A 17768-nucleotide genomic window follows, 5' to 3' on the forward strand; every position below is an offset into this window, starting at 1 on the left:
AACGTAAAAAAATGACAAAAAAAACACATTTTCCCCACATTTCTGGGATGGAAAGTTCTGGAATCTGCGTGGATCCACAAATTTCCACCCACCCCGCGTTCCCCAAAGTCCTACGAGAAAAATGGTACCTCACTTGTGTGGGTCGGCCTAGTGCCCGCGACAGGAAACGGCGCAAAACGCAACGTGGTCACACCTCAATTTTGCAGTGAAAAATGACCCTTTTTTGGCAAAGTGACTAGCTGTAGTTTTTGAACCCTAGCCCTGCCGGCACCTAGGGAAACCTAGCAAACCTATACATTTTTGAAAACTAGACACCCAGGGGAATTTAGGATGGGGTGACTTGACTGCCTCCCACCATGGTCTGTTACCCAGAATCCCTTGCAAACGTCAAAAAAAATACATTTTTCCCACATTTCTAGGATGGAAAGTTCTGGAATCTGCGTGGATCCACAAATTTCCACTCACCCCGCGTTCCCCAAAGTCCTACGAGAAAAATGGTACTCACTTGTGCGGGTCGGCCTAGTGCCCGCGACAGGAACGGCGCAAAACGCAACGTGGTCACACCTCAATTTTGCAGTGAAAAATGACCCTTTTTTGGCAAAGTGACTAGCTGTAGTTTTTTAACCCTAGCCCTGCCGGCACCTAGGGAAACCTAGCAAACCTATACATTTTTAAAAACTAGACACCCAGGAGAATCCAGGATGGGGTGACTTGACTGCCTCCCACCATGGTCTGTTACCCAGAATCCCTTGCAAACGTAAAAAAATGACAAAAAAACCACATTTTCCCCACATTTCTGGGATGGAAAGTTCTGGAATCTGCGTGGATCCACAAATTTCCACCCACCCCGCGTTTCCCAAAGTCCTACGAGAAAAATGGTACCTCACTTGTGCGGGACGGCCTAGTGCCCGCGACAGGAAACGGCGCAAAACGCAACGTGGTCACACCTCAATTTTGCAGTGAAAAATGACCCTTTTTTGGCAAAGTGACTCGCTGTAGTTCTTGAACCCTAGCCCTGCCGGCACCTAGGGAAACCTAGCAAACCTATACATTTTTGAAAACTAGACACCAAGGGTAATCCAGGATCGGGTGACTTGACTGCCTCCCACCATGGTCTGTTACCCAGAATCCCTTGCAAACGTAAACAAATGACAAAAAAAACACATTTTCCCCACATTTCTGGGATGGAAAGTTCTGGAATCTGCGTGGATCCACAAATTTCCACCCACCCCGCATTCCCCAAAGTCCTACGAGAAAAATGGTACCTCACTTGTGCGGGTCGGCCTGGTGCCCGTGACAGGAAACGGCGCAAAACGCAACTTGGTCACACCTCAATTTTGCAGTGAAAAATGACCCTTTTTTGGCAAAGTGACAAGCTGTAGTTTTTGAACCCTAGCCCTGCCGGCACCTAGGGAAACCTAGCAAACCTATACATTTTTTAAAACTAGACACACAGGGGAATTCAGGATGGGGTGACTTGACTGCCTCCCACCATGGTCTGTTACCCAGAATCCCTTGCAAACGTAAAAAAATGACAAAAAAAAAACATTTTCCCCACATTTCTGGGATGGAAAGTTCTGGAATCTGCGTGGATCCACAAATTTCCACCCACCCCGCGTTCCCCAAAGTCCTACGAGAAAAATGGTACCTCACTTGTGCGGGTCGGCCTAGTGCCCGCGACAGGAAACGGCGCAAAACGCAACGTGGTCACACCTCAATTTTGCAGTGAAAAATGACCCTTTTTTGGCAAAGTGACTAGCTGTAGTTTTTTAACCCTAGCCCTGCCGGCACCTAGGGAAACCTATCAAACCTATACATTTTTAAAAACTAGACACCCAGGGGAATTCAGGATGGGGTGACTTGACTGCCTCCCACCATGGTCTGTTACCCAGAATCCCTTGCAAACGTAAAAAAATGACAAAAAAAAAACATTTTCCCCACATTTCTGGGATGGAAAGTTCTGGAATCTGCGTGGATCCACAAATTTCCACCCACCCCGCGTTCCCCAAAGTCCTACGAGAAAAATGGTACCTCACTTGTGCGGGTCAGCCTAGTGCCCGCGACAGGAAACGGCGCAAAACGCAACGTGGTCACACCTCAATTTTGCAGTGAAAAATTACCCTTTTTTGGCAAAGTGACAAGATGTAGTTTTTGAACCTTAGCCCTGCCGGCACCTAGGGAAACCTAGCAAACCTATACATTTTTGAAAACTAGACACCCAGGGGAATCCAGGATGGGGTGACTTGACTGCCTCCCACCATGGTCTGTTACCCAGAATCCCTTGCAAACGTAAAACAATGACAAAAAAAACACATTTTCCCCACATTTCTGGGATGGAAAGTTCTGGAATCTGCGTGGATCCACAAATTTCCACCCACCCCGCGTTCCCCAAAGTCCTACGAGAAAAATGGTACCTCACTTGTGCGGGTCGGCCTAGTGCCCGCGACAGGAAACGGCGCAAAATGCAACGTGGTCACACCTCAATTTTGCAGTGAAAAATGACCCTTTTTTGGCAAAGTGACTAGCTGTAGTTTTTTAACCCTAGCCCTGCCGGCACCTAGGGAAACCTAGCAAACCTATACATTTTTGAAAACTAGACACCCAGGGGAATCCAGGATGGGGTGACTTGACTGCCTCCCACCATGGTCTGTTACCCAGAATCCCTTGCAAACGTAAACAAATGACAAAAAAAACACATTTTCCCCACATTTCTGGGATGGAAAGTTCTGGAATCTGCGTGGATCCACAAATTTCCACCCACCCCGCATTCCCCAAAGTCCTACGAGAAAAATGGTACCTCACTTGTGCGGGTCGGCCTAGTGCCCGTGACAGGAAACGGCGCAATACGCAACGTGGTCACACCTTAATTTTGCAGTGAAAAATGACCCTTTTTTGGCAAAGTGACTAGCTGTAGTTTTTTAACCCTAGCCCTGCCGGCACCTAGGGAAACCTAGCAAACCTATACATTTTTGAAAACTAGACACCCAGGGGAATCCAGGATGGGGTGACTTGACTGCCTCCCACCATGGTCTGTTACCCAGAATCCCTTGCAAACATAAAAAAATCACACAAAAAACACATTTTCCCCACATTTCTGGGATGGAAAGTTCTGGAATCTGCGTGGATCCACAAATTTCCACCCACCCCGCGTTCCCCAAAGTCCTACGAGAAAAATGGTACCTCACTTGTGCGGGTCGGCCTAGTGCCCGCGACAGGAAACGGCGCAAAACGCAACGTGGTCACACCTCAATTTTGCAGTGAAAAATGACCCTTTTTTGGCAAAGTGCAAGCTGTAGTTTTTGAACCCTAGCCGTGCCGGCACCTAGGGAAACCTAGCAAACCTATACATTTTTGAAAACTAGACACCTAGGGGAATCCAGGATGGGGTGACTTGACTGCCTCCCACCATGGTCTGTTACCCAGAATCCCTTGCAAACGTAAAAAAATGACAAAAAAACACAATTTCCCCACATTTCTGGGATGGAAAGTTCTGGAATCTGCGTGGATCCACAAACTTCCACCCACCCCGCGTTCCCCAAAGTCCTACGAGAAAAATGGTACCTCACTTTTGCGGGTCGGCCTAGTGCCCGCGACAGGAAACGGCGCAAAACGCAACATGGTCACACCTCAATTTTGCAGTGAAAAATGACCCTTTTTTGGCAAAATGACTAGCTGTAGTTTTTTAACCCTAGTTCTGCCGGCACATAGGGAAACCTACCAAACCCACACATTTCTGAAAATTAGACACCCAGGGAAATCCAGGATGGGGTGACTTGACTGCCTCCCACCATGGTCTGTTACCCAGAATCCCTTGCAAACGTAAAAAAATTTAACACAAAAAACACATTTTCCCCACATTTCTGGGATAGAAAGTTCTGGAATCTGCTTGGATCCACAAATTTCCACCCACCCCGCGTTCCCCAAAGTCCTACGAGAAAAATGGTACCTCACTTGTGCGGGTCGGCCTAGTGCCCGCGACAGGAAACGGTGCAAAACGCAACGTGGTCACACCTCAATTTTGCAGTGAAAAATGACCCTTTTTTGGCAAAGTGACTAGCTGTAGTTTTTGAACCCTAGTCCTGCCGGCACCTAGGGAAACCTAGCAAACCTATACATTTTTGAAAACCAGACACCCAGGGGAATCCAGGATGGGGTGACTTGACTGCCTCCCACCATGGTCTGTTACCCAGAATCCCTTGCAAACGTAAAGAAATGACAAAAAAAACACATTTTCCCCACATTTCTGGGTTGGAAAGTTCTGGAATCTGCGTGGATCCACAAATTTCCACCCACCCCGCGTTCCCCAAAGTCCTACGAGAAAAATGGTACCTCACTTGTGCGGGTCAGCCTAGTGCCCGCGACAGGAAACGGCGCAAAACGCAACGTGGTCACACCTCAATTTTGCAGTGAAAAATTACCCTTTTTTGGCAAAGTGACAAGATGTAGTTTTTGAACCTTAGCCCTGCCGGCACCTAGGGAAACCTAGCAAACCTATACATTTTTGAAAACTAGACACCCAGGGGAATCCAGGATGGGGTGACTTGACTGCCTCCCACCATGGTCTGTTACCCAGAATCCCTTGCAAACGTAAAAAAATGACAAAAAAAACACAATTTCCCCACATTTCTGGGATGGAAAGTTCTGGAATCTGCGTGGATCCACAAACTTCCACCCACCCCGCGTTCCCCAAAGTCCTACGAGAAAAATGGTACCTCACTTGTGCCGGTCGGCCTAGTGCCCGCGACAGGAAACGGCGCAAAACGCAACATGGTCACACCTCAATTTTGCAGTGAAAAATGACCCTTTTTTGGCAAAGTGACTAGCTGTAGTTTTTGAACCCTAGTTCTGCCGGCACATAGGGAAACCTACCAAACCCAAACATTTCTGAAAATTAGACACCCGGCGGCTTCCAGGGAGGTATGGCTTGCGTGGATCCCCCAACGTTTCCTTACCCAGAATCCCCTGCAAACCTACATTTTTGCTGAAAAAATCACTTTTTTCACACATTTTGGGGTGGGAAGGTTGTGGCATCACCGGGCTCACACAAATTTACCACCACCCAGCGTTCCTCCCGGTAAAAATGGTGCCTCACTTGTGTGGGAGGCCCAAGTACCCGCGGCAGGCAAGGGCCCAAAACCTAGTGAGGCGACATCAAAATGGCCTATCGCAAAACCACCTGGTTTTGCAAGGGGGGTCACTTTGGTTTTTGACCCGGTTCTCGGCGGCCATCTAGGGAAACCTACCAAACCCATGCATTTCTGAAAACTAGACACCCGGCGGCTTCCAGGGAGGTATGGCTTGCATGGATCCCCCAACGTATCCTTACCCAGAATCCCCTGCAAACCTCCATTTTTGCTGAAAAGATCACTTTTTTCACACATTTTGGGGTGGGAAAGTTGTGGCATCACTGGGCTCACACAAATTTACCACCACCCAGCGTTCCCCCAGGTCTCCCGGTAAAAATGGTGCCTCACTTGTGTGGGAGGCCCAAGTACCCGCGGCAGGCAAGGGCCGAAAACCTAGTGAGGCGACATCAAAATGGCCTATCCCAAATGTCGCCTCACTAGGTTTTGGGCCCTTGCCTGCCGCGGGTACTTGGGCCTCCCACACAAGTGAGGCACCATTTTTACCGGGAGACCTGGGGGAACGCTGGGTGGTGGTAAATTTGTGTGAGCCCGGTGATGCCACAACTTTCCCACCCCAAAATGTGTGAAAAAGGTGAACTTTTCAACAAAAATTGAGGTTTGCAGGGGATTATGGGTAAGGAAACGTTGGGGGGTCCACGCAAGCCATACCTCCCTGGAAGCCGCCGGGTGTCTAGTTTTCTGAAATGTGTGGGTTTGGTAGGTTTCCCTAGATGGCCGCCGAGCACCGGGCCAAAAACCAAAGTGACCCCCCTTGCAAAACCAGATTAACTATTGTTCCTACAGCGTGAGAATTTTGGAATAATATTGCAAAGAAAATGTGGTAGACATTTTGAGGTTTACAGGACATTGGGGTTAAAAAAAAAAATTGAATTCACAAGAGAGACATCACCATGAACTCCCATGGGTTTTCGACAATATCTACAGTTGGTGGGTTATTCTTGCATGGAAAGTGTACCTTGGCAGAGAAACTAAAGACAAAGATTCCTGCACAACCATCTATTCCTCAAACACACACACATACTGGTTGGATTTGGCACGAGGGCGAATCATGGTTCAGTGTATTAAATTTTATTAACAAGAGATTTCACAAAAATGAAATGCACTGTCAATAATTAAATTCACAAAAAACCAAACCAATGACTCGCAGCTCGTGAGCTGTAAAGCCACGTCAAGGCACCAACCACTTTACAGGCCATTCACACACCTTTCATACGTGATACAAACAAGACCATTCACACCACCAGGCACAAAAGCAACACATTTCATAATTCACCAAAAAGGGACAAGGTACACCCTGCTTCAGAAAGACAAATATTACTGCACAGCCATCTAATCCGCAAGCACACACACATACTGGTTGGATTTGGCACGAGGGTGAGTGATGGTTCAGTAGATACAATTGTATTTGCAAGTGATATCACAGAAATGAAATGTACTGGCAATAATTGAAAGGGCGAGAAACTGAACCATTGACTCACAGCTCGTGAGCTGTAAAGCCACGACAAGGCACCAACCTCTTTACAGGCCATTCATACACCTTTCATACGTGTGAGACATACAAAACCATTCACACCGCCAGCCGCGGGCCCATCACATAACAAAACTCACACCAGCACACAGCGCCATTCAAGGGCCTATCACTTTCACAATCCAGACACAGCAACTACACAGGCTGATGGATTGCGTGGAGTGGCACTCAGCTAGCAGTGTGTGTAGTGACCAGCAGAAAGTCACTACTCACACACAGCCAGCCGAGCACCAGTCCACACACACCGCTAGCCAAGCGCCAGTCCATGCACACCGCTAGCCAAGCGCCAGTCCAGGCACACCACCAGCCAATCTCCAGTCCAGGCACACCTCCAGCCAATCACCAGTCCAGGCACACCGGCAGCCAATCGCCAATCCACCCACACCGCCAGCCAAGCTCCAGTCCACGGACACTACCAGCCAAGCACCAGTCCGCACACACCACCAGTCCACGCACACCGCCAGCCAAGTACGAGTCCACGCACACCGCCAGCCAAGCACCATTCCACGCACACCGCCAGCCAAACTCCAGTCCACGCACACCACCAGCCAAGCTCCAGTCCACGGACACCACCAGCCAAACACCAGTCCGCACACACCACCAGTCCACGCACACCGCCAGCCAAGTACCAGTCCACACACACCGCCAGCCAAGCACCATTCCACGCACACCGCCAGCCAAGCTCCAGTCCACGCACACCACCAGCCACGCACCAGTCCACGCACACCGCCAGTCCATGCACACCGCCAGTCCACGCACACCGCCAACCAAGCACCATTCCACGCACACCACCAACCAAGTGCCAGTCCACACACACCAACAGCCAAGCGCAAGCCTACACACACCGCCAACACATTTAGGATTTTTTTAGAAAAAAATAAAAACACAAACAAATTGCAAATAGATACAAATCTTCTAACAGAAAATCAGCAACTAAATACATTGCACTAACACCAACCTTGAAACAGAATCAAATTATCCAAAGAATACAGACCAGGCAGTTCACTTTACCACTCATGAATGCTCCCAAAAATTCTTTCGCGTGTGGTACGCTCTGAAACAAGCAGGGAGACACAGTGCAGGATGAGAAGGACAGTCGGGGCAGTACATACGACTCTCCTTCCGTGAACCTCTTCGCCAACAGACTCTACATCTCCTACTGGGAAAATCTTTTGCGGGTGTGGGAGGAATGTGATCTGGAAAGTGGCGTTCTTTCAATCTAGCCACATCCTCCACCACTCCAACTCTAGGAACACTTGCCTGTTCCACTACAACAAGGCTGCCTATTACAGACTCCTGAAACTTAGCAAAAGTCATCTTTGACTCAGGGCAAGAATCCTGGAACACAACAAAAGCATTAAACATTGCCAAGTGGAAAAGATGGATAGCCAACTTCTTGTACCAAATGTAAGCCTTACGAAGAGCAGTGTAAGGTTCCAACCTCTGATCTACTCTGTCAACACCACCCATGTGCCTATTATAGTCTAAAATGCACACAGGTTTGCGCGCTTCAGCGACCTGACCCCAAACAGTCACAGGTGCAGTGCTTTCATCATGGATGGTAGTCAGCATGTAGACATCTCTCCTGTCTGTAAACTTCACAGCAAGAAGCTCCTGGCAACGCAACGCACTGCACTGTCCCCGCACAAGCTTTTGACAAACAAGTTCTTTCGGGAAACCTTTACGGTTAGAGCGGATTGTGCCACAAGAAAGAGTGTCCACTTTGGCCAATTCCCTGAACAACCGCACACCAGTGTAGAAGTTATCTACATATAAATGGTGGCCTTTGTTAAAAAATCCTCTTCCAAGTTCCCAAACAATTTTCTCAGTCACTCCAAAAGTGGACGGACAACCAGGGAGGTTAAACCTAGATTCCTTACCGGTGTACACCCTGAAATTAGAGACATAGCCAGTCCTACTGTCACACAGCATATACAGCTTTATTCCATAGCATGCCCTCTTACTAGGAATGTATTGCCTAAAAACCAAGCGGCCCTTGAACAACACCAAAGACTCATCCACTGCAATTTCTTTCCCAGGGGCATAAATCTCAGAAAATCGATCAACAAAGTGATCAAGGACAGGCCTAATCTTAAAAAGACGGTCACAGTCAGGGTGATCTCGTGGCAACGCTAAACCATTATCAACAAAATGCATCATCCGAAGCAGAAGCAAATACCTGTCACGACTCATGACTGCCGGAAAAATAGACGTTGCCATCAAGGGACTGCTAGACCAATATGAAGACATTGATGGCTTCCTTAGCAAGCCCATCAAAAAAGTTAAACCCAAGAACTTCTTCATCTCTTCAACATTTGTGGGAGTCCACCGGGTAGCTCTAGAGTGTGGCTTAAGACTGGCACTGTTGTCCCTCAAAAACTGTTCGGCATACAAATTAGTCTGCTCAACAATCTCTGCAAAAAACACATCGTCCATAAACAACTGAAAAAAATTGACCGGCAAACAGTTCTCAGTATTCACTCTAGACTCTGGAACACCAGTAAACTCTGGCAATGCCGGCTGCACCATGCCAGGGGCAACCCAGAGGTCATCACTTTCAAAGGGAAGCCTTGCAGCCCCAGCCTGCAGCCCAGATGCCTCTTGCCGCACTACACCAACGGGAAGCCTTGCAGCCGCAGGCTGCAGCCCAGAAGCCTCTTGCTGCACTATCGGCACATCAGTCTCCTCCTCTAACACAGGCACTTCATCCGCACGAAGAGTATCTTCATCATCCGATGAATCCATACGGAGAGACAACTCACTGCCAGAATCGTCCCCTGCCTCCTCTCCCTCAGATGCAGAGTCAGTCTCTGAACCAATATCAGAGGAAGACTCAAACAGCAAACCAACAACCTGCTGAGCAGTAATCCTGCGGCTAGCCATTATACTTACTAAGATTGAAGACTGCACAAACAAGTCAACAACAACCAACAATGTGCAAACCAAGTAAGTAAAGAAATGTGTACCTTTATCACAATGATCAATGTACTCAAAAACTATAGAATTCAATTACAAGAGACAGCTACACTCACCAGAACCTACTTTGCAGTGACACAGCAAAAACCAACGATATCCAACTAGAAAGAAGAAAAAAAAAAAAATTACTCACAAGACAACAAAATACACATCGAGCACAAATGCAAACAGTTTTTGCCAAGGGGTCGCTTCCTAAATAAAAAAGAAGACATCCCTGGTGTCTAGTGGGCTTTTCTGCCCCCTCCCCTGGGAGCAGAAACGGACAGAAAGACGACCGATCTGCCCAGGGGGGGGGCAGAAAAGTCTTCTAAATAATTAGGCCGCAAAGGAAGCGACCCTTGCCCAAGGGGTCACTTCCTACATAAAGAAAAAGAAATCCCTGGTGTCTAATGGGCTTTTCTGCCCCCCCCTGGGAGCAGAAACGGGCAGAAAGACGACTGATCTGCCCCCAGGGGGGGCAGAAAAGTCTTCAAATTATTATGCCCGCCTAGGAAGCGACCCTTGCCCAAGGGGTCGCTTCCTACATAAAGAAAAAGACATCCCTGGTGTCTAGTGGGCTTTTCTGCCCCCCCCCCCCGGGGCAGACACGGCCAGGAAGACGACCGATCTGCCCCCAGGGGGGGCAGAAAAGTCTTTGAATTATTTTGCCTCCCAAGGAAGCGACCCTTGCCCAAGGGGCCGCTTCCTACATAACGAAGAAGACATCCCTGGTGTCTAGTGGGCTTTTCTGCCCCCCCTGGGGGCAGAAACGGGCAGAAAGACGACCGATCTGCCCCCAGGGGGTGCAGAAAAGTCTTTGAAATATTTTGCCACCCTAGGAAGCGACCCTTGCCCAAGGGGTCACTTCCTACATAACATAAAAGACATCCCTGGGGTCTAGTGGGCTTTTCTGCCCCCCCTGGGGGCAGAAACGGGCAGAAAGACGACCGATCTGCCCCCAGGGGGGGCAGAAAAGTCTTCGAATATTGTGGCACCCCTAGGAAGCGACCCTTGCCCAAGGGGTCGCTTCCTACATAACTAAAAAGACATCCCTGGTGTCTAGTGGGATTTTCTGCCGCCCCTGGGGGCAGAAACAGGCAGAAAGAAGACCGATCGGCCCCCAGGGGGGGCAGAAAAGTCTTCCAATTATTTTGCCCCCGAAGGAAGCGACCCTTGCCCAAGGGGTCGCTTCCTACATAACATAACAGACATCCCTGGTGTCTAGTGGGCTTTTCTGCCCGGGCAGAAACGGGCAGAAAGACGACCGATCTGCCCCCAGGGGGGGCAGAAAAGACTTCCAACAATTTGGCACCCCTAGGAAGCGACCCTTGCCTAAGGGGTCGCTTCCTAAATAAAAAAAAACACATCCCTGGTGTCTAGTGGGGCATCCCTGCTCCACGATCGCGACGCTGTGCGCGATCGTGGAGCAGGAATGCCCTGTATTGAGACATCAGGGGAGAGGAAATACTCTTTCCTCTCCCCCGATGCCTCAATACTAAAAATCTCGCCCCCGCGGCCCCCACCGGACAAGCAAACCTACCTCTACCCCCTTGGACACGCTGGAAGAAATGGATTCCAGCGCGTCCAACGCTTCCTGATGACGCCGGCGCGCGCTGTGCGCGCTGACGTCATGGGGAAGCGTGGGGGGGCTCGGGGGTGGCAGCGGAAGCTCTTCCGCTGCCATCCCCCTCTGTGGGGGCACGATCGATGCCCCAGGGGGGGAGCGCCAGCGCTTCCCCCGGGGGCTGTGCTCATGACGGAGCGGTTCCGTCATAAGCACAGCCCAACCGATGCTCATGACGGAACCGCTCCGTCATGAGCATCGAAGGGGTTAAGACAGAATTATTGTCCTAGGAAAGGATAAAAAGGTTGTATGCAAAGGTTTTATGCAAAGGTTTTATGCACAATTTTTGTAATATTGTCCTTTCAAGCTTGATTAACCAACAGCCAATACATAGGATATTTTGCCTACTCAGCTGTGGCGGAGTTTTTTTGCCCACTTACTCTAGACATCTCAGGGTTTTGTAAATAGGGTCTCTGAGAATAAGCACGCCTGGGCTACTCAGATTCTAATGTTGAGTAAGTGCGCCATGAATAGACAGACAGACAGACAGACAGACAGACAGACAGACAGATAGATAGATAGATAGATAGATAGATAGATAGATAGATAGATAGATAGATAGATAGATAGATAGATAGATAGATAGATAGATAGATAGATAGATAGATAGATAGATAGATAGATAGATAGATAGATAGATAGATAGATAGATAGATAGATAGATAGATTACAAGCAGCTGTCACCACTGTGTAAGAATAGTTCAGGCACATGTTTTTTTCAAAAAGGCACTTAGCATAATCATCTAATGTCTGCCATGCCAATTTTGTGCAGATATGTGCAGAGCCGTAAGTTAGGAGATGTGTAAAAGATGTATTTTCCAATGTGAGTCCCATGTGATATGTTGCTCACACCTACAGCTCAAACTGTTAAATGATTTTGCACCAAACTTGGCATAAAGTAGAACTTTACTTAAATGGTGCATTATTTGTGGTTTAGTGTAAATCTGTCCAGAAGCTTTTTAAAACGTAGGCATTTAAAGAAATTGCCACCTGGGCTCTAAAAGGTTAGCACGTTTGTATATCAATGCTCTTTGGGATTTGAGAATCTTTCCCGAACCCATAAATATAAAAAAGGATTCTAATTGGATGAGACAGAATTTTTCCTTTGATCTTTGGCTGCCGCAACAGAAAAATGTATTTCGGGCAGCCATTTCAGGACCATGGGAGACATCCCCACTTCCTAAAGTAAAAAATAAAAGGTTGTATAAAGTGGCGGAGTGGGGAGACCCTGATCCCTAGGCCGTAGTGTGTGGACCCTCAAAGGCTCACCCTCTGCACTAAGTTTAAAAAAATAACTGAGTCAGAGGATCCTCCGTACCTTTTTGGATTTGCAGGTCTTCTGGCACCTAAGATGGTGGCCTGTTTCCAAGAGGTACTGCAGACTCCACCATCTGTGGGAATTGTGCTACTGCAAGCCCAGAAAATGTACTACAAATCCACGGCAAGCTCAATGCTTGTGTACCACAAACCCAGGTCCAGCTCCTCCAATCTATAAATCTCCTGTCATGGATGCACAGACATGAATTCAGAACCAGCGAACCCTTGAAAGGGTCAGCATGGGTTGGAGAAGCTTATTCTGGGTTTGTGGTACCTGGGAATGTCACATGTCACGGATTTGCAGTTTTTAACTGTTATGTTATGTTATGTTATCCTATGTTGTGTCATATTATGTTATGCTATGTTGTGTTATGTTATGTTATGTTGTGTTCTGTTATGGCATATGTATTGTCGTGTAATGGAGGAGATCTAGTGTTAGGGCACTGCAGAAGTATCTATAGGAACATACAAAGCAAGTATTTACAATACATTCACAGACCTCGTGAGACTAGTAAACCAGGGTCGTCGTGCTCCACACACTGTTTACGCATCATTCCGCCTCAGGAGGCAGATGGTTTAGTTCCCCGAGTTCACGCGGGTCGCATCTCACGCTGTGATTTTGTTCTTCTGGAGCGAGCCTCGCGTTACTGCGCAGAGAAGCTTCACTGGAACAAAAAGACAAAAAACCCTGAATAGGGCGAGCAGCGAGCCGGGCGGGATGGGGCTTTAAGTGCCTTTTAATACGTGAAGGGCATTGTGTGGGGCTCAGCGCCTCGCACAGGCCGAGCCCTGTCAGCGACGGCCACTGAATGGGGGAGAGGGGCTACATGTGGCCCCCGCTCATTATCCTCCGTGGAGCCCCGGCTCTCTGCGGTAACTGTTCCACTTTCCCCCCTCTTGAGCTTGTCACTGCCAAATAAAGCAGGCGTCGAGGCTCAGAGGGGATCGCCCGACAGGCCATTCTGTTCCCTCGGCTAACGAGGGTTTCACGAGCCTTTGATACTGTCTAATCTTTGAAGTCTCTTCAACGAGCACCCGGCTTCGGTTTTAGGGCATTTTATTCTTTAGCTGCCAAAGAGCGGGGCTTAAGTAGTGCCCTCGGCTGCGTCCGGCATGTTTAGGCAGCCGAGGAAGGGCGTCAGAGTGGAGCGCCTCAAATCTCCAACGCGGGAAGCCGCGCGATGAAACTGGCAACCTAGACGCCCATTTAATAACAAGCGACACGTTGGATTGAGCCTATCGTGACATTTAATTAAGTTCTCTAAAGGCTCTTAATGCAGATATTAAACACTCCGAGCAGACCGTGCACGGTTGTGTGTCGTGGGTTCATCGGGCACAGAGTGAATCAAACGGGTGCCAGCATTCTGAAGTGTTTCAGTGGTAAACACTCCGGAAGCCAGTCTACTTGTGTCAGGACACCTGTCGGGCAGCCGAAGGGGATTCGGGGACACGTTCAACTAAGACCTTTGTCCGTTTAACTCAGTGGGTCTTTGTGCCCTCGTGAGCAGACACTCGAGCATTTAAAACAAAAGTCGAAAGTTATAGAAGACAAAGAGAAGATTTACACATCTCTCTCTTTCTTAGAGCCGTGCCCTGTCTAAGCTTCTCCGCGCTAAGTGGATTTTCTGATGGGGGGCGGTGGGCTGTGGGCAGAGGCATTGAGGCGAGCGCGGCGGCGCGGGATGTGATTGGCTGCTCGGTTCGGCTATTTGCATGTCTGCAAACAAAAAGCACTGGCGCTGACAGCCCGGCTCGCAGAGTCTGAAAGGACAGAAGAGGAGCGGAAAGCTTTCCCGGGATTAGGAAGAGATGAAGCGTTTCTTCTGACAGTATAGAGTAGGTTATATGGAGCGACCGCTGAGCTACAAAAGTTGTCTGGTTTTGTTTTACTGAGGGATCATTCAGAGACAGTGTTCCTATCCTTCAGCAGGCAGCATACACCTGCCAGGACTTTTAACATGGAAAAGTGCTTCCACTTGCTAGCGGGCGTCTTCTGCCTGCTCTCCCTGCTCACCACCTGCACTTGCAGGACCGTCAGGTATCGGATTTACGAGGAGGATGAGCCGGGCTCCGTCATCGGGACTCTGGCCGATGAGCTTTCCCTCAATGTACCTGGGGGGTTCCGCCTGATGAAGCAGTTCAACGCGTCCCTCATCCGCATGCGGGAGAGCGATGGACAGCTCTCCATCGGGGAGCGCATAGACCGGGAGCAGGTCTGCGGGCAGACCCTGCACTGCACCCTGGCCCTGGACGTGGTCAGCTTCTCCAAGGAGCAGTTCCGGCTCGTGCACGTGGAGGTGGAGGTCCGGGACATCAATGACAACGCCCCCCGCTTCCCCAGAGCCGAAATCCCACTGGAGATGTCTGAAAGTGCAGCCGTGGGCACCCGTCTTCCCCTGGACATCGCCATCGACGAGGATGTGGGGACCAACTCCATTCAAAGTTACCAGATCTCTGTAAACAGCCACTTCAGCCTGGAGGTGCAGACCCGGGCGGACGGGGTGAAGTATGCGGACCTGGTGCTGGTGAAGGAGCTGGATAGGGAGAGCCAGGGCACCTTCACCCTGGAGCTGGTGGCCAAGGATGGAGGTGGGGTTTCACTGTCTGGAAGTACAATAATCACTATTCAAGTGCTGGATGTTAATGATAATAGCCCAAAATTCGACCGGAACTCTTTTACAGTGGACCTTATGGAAGACGCCCCAGCGGGGTCTCTGCTGCTGACTTTAAACGCGGCTGATCCGGATGACGGGGTGAACGGACAAGTGGTCTACGGTTTCAACCCGCAGGTCTCTCCCGAGGTCCGGGAACTCTTTAAACTGGACTCCAGGACAGGGCGGCTGACTCTGGACGGGCAGGTGGACTTTGAAACCAAGCAGAACTATGAGTTCGACGTGCAGGCGCAGGACTTAGCTTCTAGTCCGTTGGTTGCAAATTGTAAAATCATCGTGCACGTCACTGATGTCAATGATAACGCGCCCAGTATCACCGTGACCCCCCTGACCTCCATCACCGCCGGGGTAGCGCACATCACCGAGGCCGCCAGCAGGGAGAGCTTCGTGGCCCTAATCAGCACCCTGGACAGAGACTCCGGCCCCAATGGGCAGGTGCACTGCTCCCTCTACGGGCACGAGCACTTCAAGCTGCAGCAGGCCTACGAGGACAGCTACATGATAGTGACCACCGCCGCCCTGGACCGGGAGAAGATCTCCGAGTACAACCTCACCATCGTGGCCGAAGACCTGGGCTCCCCGCCCTTCAAAACCGTCCGTCAGTTCACCATCCGGGTCAGCGACGAGAACGACAACCCGCCCTTCTTTGCTAAACCTGTATATGAAGTTTCTGTCCTCGAAAACAATGCCCCGGGCTCCTACATCACCACTGTGGTGGCCAGAGACCCTGACCTGGGGCACAACGCGAAAGTGACCTACACCCTGGTGGACACCGAGGTGATGGGGGCTCCGATTTCCACTTATGTATCTGTGGATCCGGCCACTGGCTCAGTTTATTCTCTTCGGACGTTTAACTATGAGGTTATTAAGCAGTTTGATTTTCGGATCCAAGCCAGTGACGGAGGTTCTCCTGAGCTGTCCAGCAGTGCCCTCATCAAGGTGAGGATTGTGGATCAGAACGACAACGCCCCGGTCATTACCCAACCCACTGTGTCAAATGGCTCGACCGATATCGAGGTGTCCATGAATGCCTCTCCGGGGTCTCTGGTAGCCCACTTTAGAGCCAGAGACCCCGATGAGGGTGTCAATGCTGTCCTCACATTTAGCCTGTCCCAGGACCACAGAGACATCTTCACAATCAACAAGGCGACAGGGGATTTGTTCCTCAATGCAGACCTGAGCCACCACTTGGGCCATCTGTACAGAGTCCTGGTCAGTGTCAGTGATGGCGGTAGGCCTCCTTTGACCACCACGGTCACAGTGAACATCCTAGTGACGGACATAGAGCCCTCTGCCAGCCACGAGGCAGCTGGGACCTGGGAGGAAGAGCCCTTCCACTGGGACATTCCTCTGATTGTCATCATTGTCCTGGCAGGAAGCTGCACCCTACTCCTGGCCTCCATCATCGCCATCGCCACTACCTGTCGGAAGCACCGGAAAGACCCCCAGGCCCAGAAAGAGATCCCAGGACAAAGAGACCTTTCTGACGCCGAGAGTGGGGAGCAGGAAGGAGACAGCTTCATCCCTGGACAGAGAGACGAGGTCTTCGATGTCCCCTCCTTCCTTCCTCACAAGTCCCCCTTCAAAGAACCTACAACTGGCGACGAGGCATCGAGCGTGGAGGAGAGTGGAGAGGTCACCTCCTGCCTGTATGAGGCCAAGACCATGCTGCACAGGACCAAGACAATGGTAAGAACTACATTGCATTCAAAACTGTAGGATAACTTTACCTTTAAGAGAAACATTATGAATGTTTTGAAATACTTTGTACCATGCCCCACTCGACAGCCGTTAATACAGAATTTGTCAGCAGAGCCCTTGAACATGGACATAGTTAACGTCGGATTTAACTTTTAGATAACTGGTGTTCTAAATCCTGCTATTGTGATGGTCTAGATATGAAAATAGGGCCCAGTCCTCCAATGTAGCCAGTTGCGTCAGTATCTGCTGTTGCTCACAACGGGGCTTATTTACAAGTCCCTTGCACCGCCGGTGCGTCACTTTTTTAATATGGGAAAAAGAGATGTACCGGCGGCTCAAGGGGGCTGTAAATTAGCCCCAACATGTTTTCTTTAATATGTTCGTCTTTTAGAGTTTCTTGAATAAGGAGGTACTGGGCCAGCCATGATCTTTGGCTCCTGAGCATTCTACCGGATTGCGCCCTGCACCATAATGACTCTCCCTCAGTGTTTTCTCTTGTATTCGAGATCCCATTGTTAAACTTATCATTACATCATTAGAGCAGAAACTATTACATCAAGCACAGCCTTTTTCATAAATGTCCGCAATCTGAACGTGATACTCGAACAGACCCAGCACGTCGGCGCCACACGGCTCTGCTCACACTGTAGTTTCACCTTGGATTCTAGCGCTAGCAATGCTTTGCCGTCACGCTCACTTGTTAAGCTCAAAGTCCAACCACTGTCATCTGTCACACTCACTGTGCAATTACCCTCATTTGTCAAACGCTCACGAGCTGCTCCATCTATCAGGCCGACCGTCCTTCAGGCTGCCCCTCACCCACC

General features: G+C 49.7%; 1 protein-coding gene across 1 annotated transcript in view; it reads left to right on the forward strand.

Annotated features, from left to right (window-relative positions):
* The first annotated feature begins 14341 nt into the window (after window positions 1–14341).
* The window catches only part of LOC146802391 (protocadherin-8-like), a 9721-nt gene continuing 6294 nt past the window's right edge, over window positions 14342–17768 (forward strand). Inside the window, exon 1 of the mRNA XM_085621979.1 lies at window positions 14342–16932. Within this exon, the coding sequence (XP_085478105.1) occupies window positions 14530–16932 (2403 nt within the window). The 5' untranslated portion in view covers window positions 14342–14529. The remainder of the gene's footprint in view (window positions 16933–17768) is intronic.

This window comes from Triturus cristatus, chromosome 8 (assembly GCF_964204655.1).
Source record: "Triturus cristatus chromosome 8, aTriCri1.1, whole genome shotgun sequence".
Lineage (NCBI taxonomy): Eukaryota > Metazoa > Chordata > Amphibia > Caudata > Salamandridae > Triturus > Triturus cristatus.